Raw genomic sequence first — 14,168 nt, 5'->3', positions numbered from 1 at the left:
TGTGCGAGTAGAATAACTGTTTAGGTTGTCCTGATAAGGTATGTGTGGAATTTTTACCTAATTTAATAAGTTATGAAAATGTTTTCTTTGTAAACAAGGATAGATAATAGGGGACACAGTGACAGCAGTGTAGCCCAAGGGCTTAAGTATTTTTGTAGTTAAAGGGTGTATTTATACTACAGAGCCAACCACACTCTTGTATAACGTTACATATTCTTTATAGCAAAAATGGTATATGTTTATCTACATATTTAGACCAGTAACTGCCCGCTAAATGTGTTTTGTGCAGCAGCAATGAACAATCATGGACAACAAGACACACACACACACACACACACACACATGCACACAATTCCACTGAAAACAAGGAACCACACAAGAAGTATTTTCTGTGGCACAAAGGAATGTACTGGAACAAACATAATACAGGCTCCTGAATGCCACCATGAAACCACACAGCCTTCCTGGTACGCTGTCTGGTGCGCAGCTTGGGGGTAAGGCCTCCTGGTAGGCTATATTTGAGGGACATCCAGGGTTCAGGTGAAATTCCAGAAACAGCAAGACACACATACAGTGAAACAGGAGACAGGGTCAAAGCCACATCCCTTCCCCCCACCCTCCCAAACACAAGACATATGGTTCTGTGTAAAATCAGCTGATAAGTAAATTTGTGTTTCTTATGAGTTTTGTATGAGAGAAAGGGTGTCGTGATTTTTCCTGTACTTTTAACCCTTCTAATGTTCTTAGCAAGCGCCATACTGTGCTGGTATGTAGTGGCATAAATCAACCTCGCAAAGTAAACTTCATCCAACAAATTGCCCATAAAGCTATACATCAGCAGGTGCAATGCGGTGTGTTCGTGAATGTGTGCATGTGTGTGTGTGAGCTTGTGACTGAATCTAAACTCACCAGGACCGTAAAGGACTCTGTTGCATTCCACAGGGTATATATTTTCACCCCCTCTTAGCCCTGCTTCATGCACGCAACATACACGCACACAAAAATCATGCAGTCTGGTCCCTCTCATTTCTCATTTTAACACAATCGGGTTTCTCTAATCTTTCCTTTTCAAAACACAGAACTTTGGCTTGTGGTGGATCAAAGCGAAGCTGGTTTCATGCTATGATTTGCTGCTACTTTTCTGTATTTTGCTCAGGTTTTTATGTGACACCTGTGCTACCTACCTACATGATTACCACATGGATTACAATTCCCATTTCCTTTTCCTTGGTACTGATCTATAACTGTCAATCCTGGCAGTTGTAGTCGCACCTATTTACATTATGAGTAACTGTTATATCGGCCTAATGTGTGAGGAGTGCCTACAGTACTGAATACACTCCTGTCAATATGCCCACTGAATGAGTCACTGAACTTGTGGTGAACTTTTGTCTTGAATATACAAAACACCTGCTTAGTACAGAACAATAAACATCAGAGGAAGTAGAACAGCTATAAATCTCTGTTTTATTTTTACTTCTGACAATGTGTTTAATGTTATTCACATGCTCCCTCCTACACACACGCACACACGCGCACACACACGCACACATACACTTCCCTGACCATCTCTGAACTAGCTCTGACTCACACTATTAGGCATTTGGGGAAAAAACAAAAAGATCACGGACGTGATGGTTGATTCAGTCCGAGGAGTCATCTTCAACAGCACAGACGATCTTTGTCATTACTCCCCACCGTGACCGTCGTCACTTAGCAACCAGCTACAACAAACCAGAGAGCACGGTGCTTAATGCAAACGTTAGCCAGCGAGCTAGCCAGCTAGGGTATCATATCTATGTGTGTACAGACCAACCAGGTTGAAGAGTTTATGTTTTAGGAGGAAAATGGTGAAACAGACAATACAGATATTTGCTCGCATTAAACCCACTAAGAAAACTACTGCGGTAAGTGGACAACTAAATACAACTCTTAGCTAAATACAGGTTAGAGAATATAAAAAAAATTCTCAATGTTAGCGTTATATTAACGCAAAGGAGGCCTCTCTAAATAGGAGACATGCTGGTCTATATTCACGTTATATTAATTATCCCAGTTCAGTTCGACTATTATCAAAAAACCAATAGTTTTAAACTGTTAAAAACACACCTGTCTGGACATAGAAGCTACTGCTCACGTTGTGTAACATGTAACGCTAACGTGCCACATTTTCTACTCCGGGACTTTTTCACTGTAGACATTTTGACTTGTCATAGCAGGAAAAACACAGGTGTAACTAATAACTTTAATGACAGCTCCATTCCATTAAGTCTCCCAATGAATCATTCAAGTGAACTAGCATACCCAACACAGTGTCAGAGCCCAGAAGCTGACGTACATACATACATGGAATGCAATCGTTATGATTTTAATTACCCCCTACTCCAGCTATGACATGTCAACATGTCTGCTGTGAAAAAAAAGGTCTACTCTGTCACTAACTCCAGCCCGAAAACTCAGAAACACAGTACCATACTTTATTTATCACTACTCACCCCCCATTATCCATCACTTGTGACATGGGGGTTTGAAGGCAGATACCAGTTCCAACATTTTTGAGTTTAACTTGCTAAATTTTGTGCTGATGCTCAGTATATTTAAATGTCAAGTCAAGTCAATTTTATTTGTATAGCCCAGTATCACAAATTTACCTCAGGGGGCTTTACAGTCTGTGCAGCAATACAATATTCTCTGTCCTTAGACCTTCAACTTGAATAAGAAAAAACTTCCTAAGAATCCCTTTAACAGGGAAAAAAATGGAAGAAACCTCAGGAAGAGCAACAGAGGAGGGATCCCTCTCCCAGGAGGCACAGACATGCAATTGATGTGTGTGCAGCATAGAACACAAGTCTAAGGAAATAGAGCATGGACAAACAGGATGACAACGTTTAAAAAATATAATGGATTTATAATATAGGCCTATATGAAAAATGTGATCAAGTATAACTCCTTCTGTAAACCAAACATTCCAGATATTAAAAGTTTTTATTGTTTTCCCAGTAGTTTTATTTCTGGTACTATGGTGGGACCTTTTCAGGCCCTACAGGACATTGAAGTTGTAAGTATTATATGGAGTTATTATTATAACAAAAGTTCAGGAACAAGACCACTCCCCTCTCTCTCACTAATTCAATCATCCGTGCATACCTATATAAGCGTGTCCAACCTCTTTCTCTCCCGTTCGTCTCAGTTCTCACGCTACCTACAACACGCTTGCATCGCAAACGCTTACCTCCCGCCCGTACTCCGTGATCCACGTTCCTCGGCAACATACCGCCCACGACTAGATCCAGCAGTACCAACGAGATATCTCCTTCACCACCACATCCACATGGAACCCTTCTCCTCCAGACGCTGCGCTTCTGATCAGTTGGGATCCAGATGCTCCACACGCATCTACGCAATGGCCCACTCAGACACGGCTCTTTTCCAAGCGATGAACATCTTCAACCGAGTGTTTGCTCACCTCCGGCGAGCTCTCAAGGAGACGGTCGTCCCACTCCTATGAAACGATGATAAAGACAAACTTTCCAACTCTATGCAGACTCTACTTCCATCAACTCTCTCGCCGGCAGCACCAGACTCAGATTCCCACCTGAAAGCCTGTCCCTCCATTTTCAGCTTCCATGCCTCCCACGGTCTTTCGTTCCCTTCACTCAACATCCTGACCCTCTCCTGCTTCACCACCTTCGCCCGTTCCAGTCTACGCCAGCCGAACTAACGTCTCCATAACACTGTCCTCGGGGGCACCATACCTAGCCTTGTTTCACGCACACTTCGGCATGTTATCTGTAAGTCTTAACCACATCTTATGCCAAACCTTCGCCCCTCACTTCAGACTTCCTGGCCTACTACCAAACTCTCCGCACAGGCAACCTGTCTCCCCTCATCAACAAAGTCAGTCCACATTCCTAACTTTACTCTGGCCAGTTCTTCCATAGTGGAGCTGCTCCAACCTCTTCCAAATAAGAAATCCCAGACCACCTGTTAAAATTAAATAAATAAAATTCTCGACCGCTAGTCTTCCCAAGATTCCATACCTACCTCAGTGACATTCAAAGAGCCCGTTTTCACTTAGTCCAATGAAGTTGACTTTGGGGGATGACGAAGCAGAAAGCTCATCAAGACATGTCCCCCACCCTGAGTCCCGACTCCCGGGTTCCTAGACGCTCCAGCCCACCATACACTATCCTCATCCAATCCTGAACCCTCTGGACGATCCAAATAAATCTACTTTTTATACCATTCAAATGGCGTGGTCTTTGTTAGTGCATTAAACTGCATAAGAATCAGTTCAAGAAAATGCTTCACACTGACAACCAGTGCAGTGTCATCCATACAATAAATATATTGTAATAACCTTAACCCTATGCCCAACCTGTTACAGTCATCAAGGTAAAACATACTGAACCAGAGTTTTTTTTATTTCAGACTGATGTCAAACTGTGGCAAACTTATACAGCAATATCAACCATCCTACTAGTAGCTGTTTTCAAATGAAGGGCACACACACACACACACACTAATGTTCACCAACTATCAGATAAGGACAGAGTTTATTGGACACACGTGTAAAAAAAAAAAAAAAAAAAAAAGTCAGTTTCCATCAGGAGTGCCCGTGGCACAGTACTCTCTTCTCCCTGAAGCCCAGTTTATTGTCTGACCACAGCAGCTGATGGAAGGAATAATCAAATTACACTGAGGGTTTCTGTGGCACTTTAACCTGAACTGACAATATCCAGCAAAATAAAATGAGCACAGCCTCCTCCTTGGGGCTTTTTGAGGTTCTGCACATGTCCGTGTGAAGACAACAGAAGAACAGTGGTGGTCAGGAGGCAATACTGCAGGCAGGGTGACAGTGAAAAACAATCCAATCATTTAGATCTTATCTTTTATTCCTGAAACCCTGGGGACTTGTAATTGCATCAGTGTCCATTGGAAACATATGCCAGAACATATGTTGGAGCTCAAAAACAGAGGGTGGGGGTGTTCAGATTGACCCGGCCAACCTCACTTTAGCTGCCATCCACTGCCTGAGCTCAATCTATATCGGTTTAATGTCCTACAGTTTTTCTTGTGTCCCCTGAGGCAGCTTTGGCTTTACTGAGCGGAGGTGAATTTGCAGTGCTTGCCTACACTGTATGCCTATTATGATTGCTTGTTCAGTTCTATTGCTTTCCACAGGATATATGCTTCATAAATTCCATCTTTCATTTTGGGGCTTGCAGTACCCAAACCACAAGCAGCCTAACTTATATTTTAGACCTAACTTGGTTTATTGTCTTTGTGTTTAAGTTGGGCTGCATGTAGGGTACCACATACTATAACAGCACACACATCACAGAACATATAGTAGACTACTGTTTCAAAACAGTAAGTAGATCGATGTGCCTATGTGGCTACTCAAAAACTTCCCAAATATTCTTATGTGATTGATCAGCCACCCAGACTTATCAGCCTTCTACCTTGTCCATGAGGTGATAAGCAGCAGCCTGTAGGCCTTACTCTACTGTTGTCTCTGGCTCCCTCAGGTGTACTCTGTGGACAATGAGGAGCAGACAGGTGCCTGTCTGGAGTTTGTGGTGCCCAGGGACCTAGCTGATGGCTTTATTAACAACAAGAGGGAGTGCTACAAGTTCAGGTGAAGTGTCTGAGAGCTGAATTTGCTTAATTTCCTAAATAAGACAAACTCATTTGTTAAAAGTACATACAACTGATGGAGTCTTGGAGACATTCAAGCCTTTGCCAAACGAGTTCACACAATGCTGATAAAGTCTATCACCACCAGATAAATCTCTGTATTTCACATTATATAGAGTTTTTAATCTGGTGTTGGGTTTGACATTCCCGCACTGGCCGGATGAATGCATGAATGCAGACTTCTGCTGGCCAAGCTGGCTAACTTCCGGTTAACTCTCTGCTAACTTGAAGGGAGATAAAATAATTTATTCATGCAGCTCTTCTAGACTTTCCAAATGTTATTGGACTGAATGGATCTAATTCTGATACTGAAATGAGTCATTTCGCGGGGGTTGTGTGACTTTCGAAACAGTGTATCCACTGTTTTTGTAATTACTGTAACTGCCAGAAAGGGGGGATAAAAGTCCTGCACTCCAGCTTTAAACTAACCTTTTCAGAGCTGCTTTTAATGTTTGATTTAACCCCCTGTGCTACCTTGTCCCTTTAGTGTGTTTTTAAATTTTTTAACTGTTTTGTGTAAAGCATCTTTAGTTATCTTGAAAAGCACTTGATAAAGAAAATGTATTATTGTTGTTGTTGTTATTATTATTGTTATTATTGTTGTTATCATTATTATTATTTGCTGTTCTAAATACCTTAGCAGGGTTCTCTTCTTGAGAACAATATCTGCTCTATTTTGTCTTATAAATGTAACAGCAGCAGTTTACTCATTAAAATGATGAAATGATTAATATTACAACATTCTTTGTAACTGCATGCAGGCTACATGTAATGAGTTCATTTTGCCAGTATGATTGGCTAATGTCTTTAGCAAGTGCAAAACATCAAAACAATAACCACCTCTTATGTTGATTGGGAAATCTTGTGGATTACCTCTGCTCTTGATTTCACATAGGCTTTAGGTTATAATCAGAGTGGTCTAACTTAAAGTTAGAATGAATTAAGATAACATATAACACAGTGAGAGGTGTGTTGCCCACCAGAATTTAAGCCCTCTAGGTTGCATAAGAACTTTACCCATGAATAATTCATCCACCAGTTGTGTCATTGCGGAGCCAGAACATCTGTTTAACGCTGGCGGTGAAAGCTGCAGCCTTATATACCCTCTGGGCAGGGCCCATGCCACGCTTCCAAGCCCTAAATTCACAGTTAGGGAGTCAGGCAGCAGTGGACACTGCAGGCCTTTGAAAACCACAGAGTCTTATTATAGCCTGTGGAGGTTCCCTTGTGCCCTTATAGAAATAAAATTTCCACATTTAACAATCTTCCTGGGCGGATTCCTCTCACATCTCTCTCATCTTTCTGTGGGATAAAACATGATGGTTTGAGACTGCTTTAAAAAACAGAATGACTAAACGCCTCTTCATGCACTTGGGAAATTAAATAGATGGCTTTTTGTGCTTATTCAGTACTGCCAAGTGTGACTGTGTTGAGCCCTGGATGTTCGAGATAAACCAGCAACATAAATTTTCATGTCATGCTAGTAGTAAACTAAACAATAGATCTGTGTTTTAACTTGTCTTCTGTCCAAATGTGTCATGGTGTTAATGTCTTTGTTCTTGTTACTTTTGTTCAGGTTCCAAAACGTGTTTGATCAAGCAGCCAAACAAGAGGACATATTTGAAACTGTTGCTAAACCAGTTGCAGACAGGTAAAATCTTATTGACATTGTACTTTACCAAATGGCAAAATCATATCAATCAAAATAATTTGAAAGTCCATGTAATTTCTTTAAAAGCTTTTGTCAACCTTTGAAACTACAGCCTTTTTTAAATCCCATTCACAAATCACAAAATTGAAAAGTTGACCACCTGTGCCCGGCAGTGCTCATCTCTCCATGTTGTGGTCGGGCCACACAGGATTTAGCCAGCCTTGTTGACAGGAAGTCAGTAAAGCTCAACTTTCTTTAAGATGGAAATAGAGGGTGTCTGTGATTTTTGGCGTGCTTTACATACTTAAACCACTAAGTGGACTGAGCTGGCAGGCAGGATGGCACACTCTGCCATCGTGAGTGTTAGAACATTTTCAAGCCACAACACAGAGCCATATTATGAGCTGTTGTTTAATATGTCATGTCATGCAAAGAGAACCACATACATTAGACTAACTTGCTGAAAAATCTTCCCCTTGAGATCACTTATTTGTTAATACTGTTTAATTTATTAGAAATAGTTCACCAGGGCCTGTTTTAAATGTAAAATGTTAAACATAGTTTAAAGGGTAGTTACAATAGAACCATATGTACATGAAATTAGCTTCAAATGGTAAATTCTTTGTTAACCATGACATCAGCAGGATTGTTTCTTAATGATGTTTCTTCACCTCTAAGCTTACTCTACACCCAATGTTCTCTCCATTTCAACAAAGGACTGACAGAGCTTTACCCCCTGCCTAGATGTTAGTCTAAATCATGACTAGTTTCTCCAAAAAGGAAAACAGCCAAGAGGAGAATTTACTTGGAATTTCCTGTGATCAAATGTTAGTTGTGTTGTTGTTATGTGAACAAGGTTCTTCCTCTTCTCCTCGCCAAACTTTGTCCTCCTGGCTCAATTTAGCCCCTCCATCTCATCGTCTCAGCATTCCACCCCAGTCTTTTTAGTCACAGCGGTCTATTTTTGGAATCCTGCAAGTGCTTTGCATTATCTTTGCTATTAGTAGACATATAAACAACATGGTGAGACGTCTGGATTGGCTGACTAAGGACTTGGATGTATTTGACCTGACTCATAGGGGTTCAGTGACTCGGTTATTAGGTTGCCCTCCCCAGCTAACCTTTTAACAGTTTCCCCTTTGTTGTCACAGATGGTAAACATAAGGTTAGAAAGTTTCAGTCATAATCTCGCCATGTCAATTTCAGCTTGGCGTCTTCTAGTCTTTGATATGACTATGATGTCAGCAGGCAACATCATGTCTAGCCATGACGAATCTGTCTCCGCTATCAGACATTTCTTAGTCAACTGCCAGCTCCTTGACCTTCTGCAAGATGCCCGTTGACACACTGAATGTTCTCAATTCCACAATGTTTTAACCTTTTAAATCCAGCCATCAACTAAAACACAGTGAGTAGAGAGAAAAATTCTGCCTGTTCAGCCCCCATTTCCTATTGGAATACGTCGCCTTCAAAGACAATCACAGGAAAAGGCTAAGACTTAGGCTTCATATCCTTGCCACAAAAGGTGTTGAAAGAGATTACGAAAGGCACTTATCCATAGACATAGCTATGTGGAAACCCCGTTAGTGTGTTGATAGCCATGTAGCTTATGTTGATATTGACACAGTACCAGTTCCAGAAGCATGTCTGGTCACAGTAATCACAAACAGAATCAAATTTGGACTGACAGCATGTTTTTTACTAAAGGCCCTGTAGTCGGGGAAACATTTATTCAGGTTTAGTCAGCAGGAGTCACTTTGAATCGCAGCGTTTTCGCTGTCACCGCACTAAAACTCACAGTTTCATGCACACAGGCGCCTATCATCTAAACTAGCAATAACTGTCATGTTGTTGTTTTGGTTGGTACTCTCTCATAGTTGGCGCACTTCAAGTTAAGCCAAAAGCTCTAACGCGTTTACTTGCGCACTAGTCTCTGTCTCTGCTGTGGTGTAACCGAAACCAGTCATTTTAACCCCAACACAGTAGTTTGAAAACAAACCAGCATTAATAGCTTCAGGAGAGGAAGAGCCAGCGTAATGATGTTGGGCTGGCAAGGCAAACTTTCTATTTGCATTGTAATCCCATTTCACATGGCCGTGAAACCTGCGGCCCGAGTTCAAAGAAAAACGGGGGTCTGTTCACTTTTATCCATAACCGTATTAGCTCAAAAAAATTGGACACGCTACTTCTAATAAAAAGAGCAGGAAGAACAGCGATCTTCTGGATGACACATTGCCAATCTCCAGGAAAGCTGAGGTGTAAACAGGAACAAGCATTGGGAAACGCCCAAGCCTCAGTGGCAGAGTCCAGGCCGCATCATTAGCACTGACTTTAAACTAAACACTGTGCCTGTGTCTTTTCTCCCCGCTGCCAATCACTGCCATGACTCACGCTAGATTAAATGGTCGCCCAATGGCCGTCCAAGTCAGACTAACCAACCACCATTCTCATGAGTGGACGTAGTTTTTTATATAAACTGACATGAAGTTTTTTCCCTTCCCCTTCTCATGCAGGGTGTGGAACAAGAGCAGCACACAGGAAGGGAAACCCACACACTGCTCAAATACTGGGTTGGCAATTCCATTAGAATAAGCGAGAGGTTTAAGTTCGTTTATAATTCATCTTGAAAAATATAGTGTCGAGATATCCTTTTCCTTTGCAATTGGCAACTTGGAAAGCACTGAGTTTATCCTCACCTTTGATCCAGGCTCATGTGTCAGAGGCCCCTCTGTCATTTTACTATTTCTTCCTGGTTTGTTTCCAAAACATGTTTCCAAAACTACCGAAAAGCTACCCAAAACTACCCAATTTTTTCTACCTCGTATGAGTACCATCAATTCAGATGTTCATTTCATTCAAACAGAACTAGATACCATTGGTTTCCATGGCCCTGTGCACGTGCACTAGGACAGTTCAGTGCCAAACCAAAATTTACCGGGCCCTGCCTAGTTGAACGGGTCTGGGCCCTTTCCTTCACTCATACTCCGAGACATTCCTCCCTCAACGGCAGATGTCTGTCGCCATAGCAGTTCTCCACTCACTGCCATCTTTTCCTGTGGATTTAGAGTGTCACATTCAATTCACTCAGACTTTTGGTGTCTGCTTTGGGGTATATTTGACAGTCTCTTTCACTCTTGCAAATTAAGATGGTGATGTCATAGGAGGCGCATATGGTTACATTAGCATAAAAAACAGATGCATTCTGTATTTTGCAAGTCATCACCTGCTCTTGTCATTGATGCTGGGTCTTTTGGAAACAGTAGTTACTGAATGTTCCTGAAATTTCTAAGGGCATTAGCTCAGGATACCATACGTTCGGCTAGTTAACTACAGTATCAGTCAAAAGTTTGGACACACACTCTCATTCAAGTGAATGGGAGGGTATGTGTCCAAACATTTGACTGGCACTATACATCAGTGTATTTGCCAATACTCTCACTCTCACCTGAAAAAGTAACAATTTGAACAAACCCCTCATAAGTATTGTTACATTCTTTGAGATGGAGGAAATCACACAAGTAAACCAAAGTAAATGTTCATAAGAAGAGCTTGAGTAAAGCAGGGTTACATCAGAGGAAAACTAGATATAACAAATAGGTATTTTAACATTGTGAATTTCCTTTACTGATGAGATTACAGTAGATACTTGAGCTCATATTCCCAATGGTCGAACATTGATCTTAGCCTAAGGCTCTCATTTTGAAAGGTTTTGTAAATACACAGTAGACCTTTGTGCTTATTAGATATGTTTGCCTTTACATTAATTAATCAATCACAAAGTTCAACTTAACTGCAATGACCAAGCCCAGAAGGGTTTCTCTGTATCCATTGTGTGTGTGTGTGTGTGTGTGTGTGTGTGTGTGTGTGTGTGTCTGCAGTGTATTGGCAGGCTATAATGGCACCATTTTTGCCTATGGTCAGACGGGCAGTGGGAAGACCTTCACCATCACAGGTGGGGCCGAGCGTTACAGTGATCGTGGAATTGTTCCTCGTACGCTGTCTTATCTGTACGAGTGCTTCGGCAAGGTCAGCACATTATTGCACATTATTGTTAAATGATTGACAAATGTCAAAAAACCTTCCTTCGATTTTCATTTTCATGTGCCTAAATCAACTTTGAACATAGTATGTTTTTTCTCCACAGGACAGCAGTATAGTGTATACTACCCACATCTCCTACCTGGAGGTCTACAATGAGGTGGGATATGACCTTCTAGATCCCCGACAAGAAGCATCTCGACTGGAGGACCTACCGTCAGTGTTGCTTTTCTTAACTTAGTGATGTCTACATCCAGTTACATTTTACAATGTGGACTATTAGGCTTGTCCATCTTAGTGTGTATTCCTATCCTTGAAGATAACTCATGAACGATTGGTAAACTTATTTTAAAGTTGAAAAGACAGATAACCACTAGTTCCATTATTCTCCGAAGCACTTGTGGGTTTAGCTGAGCCTTATTCCTGAACAGCCATTTGTCAGCCTGGGCTGGAGTCACTGTGTGGTGAAATATGGAGACTCTAGTATTTACCACCCCACTACGAACTGCCAACTGACATAATGAGACTGTGGGACAGCAATGGATGCGGTCAACCTGGTGGCAGACGCTGCCACTGGAGTGGAGAGCAAGAGGGTCATGTGGAGAAATAGTTTTTCATAGCCAGTTGCTGCTGCTGCTGCTGCTGCTAGTCTGAGGGACTTTCTTTTTGGAGTACAGCTGTCTCCCTTTCATGCATTCCTTGTTCTCTTTTGCTGCTTTCCTTTCTGACTTGTTCTTGTTTCTGCAACTGTCTCTTTTTCTCACTGTTCATCCTTCTTTCTTTTTTCTTTGTTTGTTTTTTATTATTATAAATTCCATCTGTCTGGAGGTTTGTCTGTCTATGATCGTATTTTTCCTTTTTTTTTTCTTTCTTTTTTTTGCCTTTTTTGTCATACTCAATACTTCCATATTCATCTCAAAGTAGACTTTGGACTTCCAGGCGCGACATTGTCTTGGTACATCATTTTGGTGTTTGTCTTGTATTTCCTTGTACCAGTTCCATTTAAGGCTCCTCTCTCCTTTCGTAGAGGATTCTGTTCAAAGTTTAGATACCCACAAATCACAGTCTTCTGGAAATAGACAGTGCCCGTTGTTAACCATGCTGTGGCCACACTTGCTGATTCAAGGAGAAGCTGTGGCACTGACAAATTTCTCTCTTTAACTGTTGGTCTGCTTCTCTCTTTCACTGCCTACCCGTTCTCTTCTTTCTTTCAGTCCTTCTCTTCTTGTTTACTTTTTCTTCTCTCCATCTGTACATTATTTCCACCATCCATCCAGCATTCCACCTTCTAAATGACAGGACGGCCCAAAAAAGTCCGTAAAATCTTGTGCATTCATTCAACATCTACTGTATATCATTTTTTATATTTGTGTAAAAATTCAATAATCAAAGTCTATCTAGGGTTGCTGGAGCTGTTTAGGAAAATAACCCTGCCAGTGCACAGCCCTTTAATCACATTAAGATTAATACTGTTTTATCAAACAGCCCCAATTACCTACATGTGTTAACATAATTATCTACATGTGTTCTCCAGTCATTCAGCCCCCTTTGACATCTCAATTCAGTAGCCACACTGTCACAACCCTGGTGGTGTGATGGAAATGATGTGGCAAGATCCCAGGAGTCCTTTCAACTTCATCTGTCCAGGCACACTGTGTTTCTGAATGCCAAATGTGGGCAAGAACCAATCACCTGTTTGTTTTTAAAAGCAAGCCCCTTATGTTATCAAGTTATGAACCCCTGGATGGATACAGCACATGTGTCAAAGTGGGTCACAGCCCTCACTGACTTACAGATGTGGTTTGTTTGGATTTGGAGCAGAGTGAGGCCAATGCAATGGGAGGGAAATAGATGACATAACTGACATAATTAGTTTCTGGTAATTACTTCAGTGTTGGATTATTCAGGTTTTGACTGGATTTGTCCCACTTTGTCATTTTTTATTTCTAATTTCAAGTTAATTTATTACGCTGGAATTTCCTTTTAACAAAGTTTTTTTTCTTTTCCAGAAAAGTAATGATCATGGAGGATCCAGACCAGAACATCCATCTCAGGAACCTGTCACTGCAGCAGTCAGCAAATGAAGAGGAAGCTCTGAATCTACTTTTCCTGGGTGACACCAATCGTATGATTGCAGAAGTAAGAAACAGGGGAATGTGGGCTTCCAAAGGGATACCCCACTAACACAAATTAAAGATATGACATCAGCTTTTTAATTCACACACCAATACATGCAGGAAAACCTGGCCACTCCCAGGGTAAGTGGCATGAAAGGTTTTTTCTCGTCCATAAACGCAATATGCATCCTAAAGGCTACCTTTTAAACTTCTAAAATATTATTTTGGTCCCCTGTGGTCCCTTTTACCATGTTTTTCCCCAGTAAAACCAAGCATTCTCTCTGTAATTTCTGTTTATGTTGTGGTGGTTCTTTTCTACACTCAGACACCCAGACTCCCCACGCCGATGAGACATGTGGTGGGTCAGCTTTTGCTATGCAACCTGAGGTTTGGAGCAAAGAGCTGATGTCACCTTGTTTACTTTTGTTGCTAGTTTGTAAGTAAATAACAGACAGTAAAAGTGAACTGGGTAATCAAGTTTCAGAGACTTGCTTTTCATTTCTGACGAGTATTTCAAAGTCAGTTTTTGATGTGGCTGGGATTCTTCCATGAAACGAAACCAATCCAAAAAAATTCTTATGGGATCTGAGATGGAATTTTTCCAGAGCTTGGAAATGGGTTTAGTAGCTTGTATCCTGTCGTGTGACTTCTGTAGTGTATAT

At 41.3% G+C, this 14,168-nt stretch overlaps 1 protein-coding gene across 1 annotated transcript in view; it reads left to right on the top strand.

Moving 5' to 3' along the window:
• The first annotated feature begins 1,591 nt into the window (after nucleotides 1–1,591).
• Nucleotides 1,592–14,168, top strand: part of kif6 (kinesin family member 6) — a 67,162-nt gene continuing 54,585 nt past the window's right edge. Inside the window, exons 1-6 of the mRNA XM_044374982.1 lie at nucleotides 1,592–1,907; nucleotides 5,532–5,641; nucleotides 7,277–7,351; nucleotides 11,230–11,377; nucleotides 11,496–11,605; nucleotides 13,399–13,528. Of these exons, the coding sequence (XP_044230917.1) occupies nucleotides 1,848–1,907; nucleotides 5,532–5,641; nucleotides 7,277–7,351; nucleotides 11,230–11,377; nucleotides 11,496–11,605; nucleotides 13,399–13,528 (633 nt within the window). The 5' untranslated portion in view covers nucleotides 1,592–1,847. The remainder of the gene's footprint in view (nucleotides 1,908–5,531; nucleotides 5,642–7,276; nucleotides 7,352–11,229; nucleotides 11,378–11,495; nucleotides 11,606–13,398; nucleotides 13,529–14,168) is intronic.

The sequence above is a fragment of the Thunnus albacares genome, chromosome 15 (genome assembly GCF_914725855.1).
Source record: "Thunnus albacares chromosome 15, fThuAlb1.1, whole genome shotgun sequence".
Classification (NCBI taxonomy): domain Eukaryota; kingdom Metazoa; phylum Chordata; class Actinopteri; order Scombriformes; family Scombridae; genus Thunnus; species Thunnus albacares.
The sequence above is the reverse complement of the archived record's forward strand: the minus strand, read 5'-3'. Positions and strand labels throughout refer to the sequence as shown.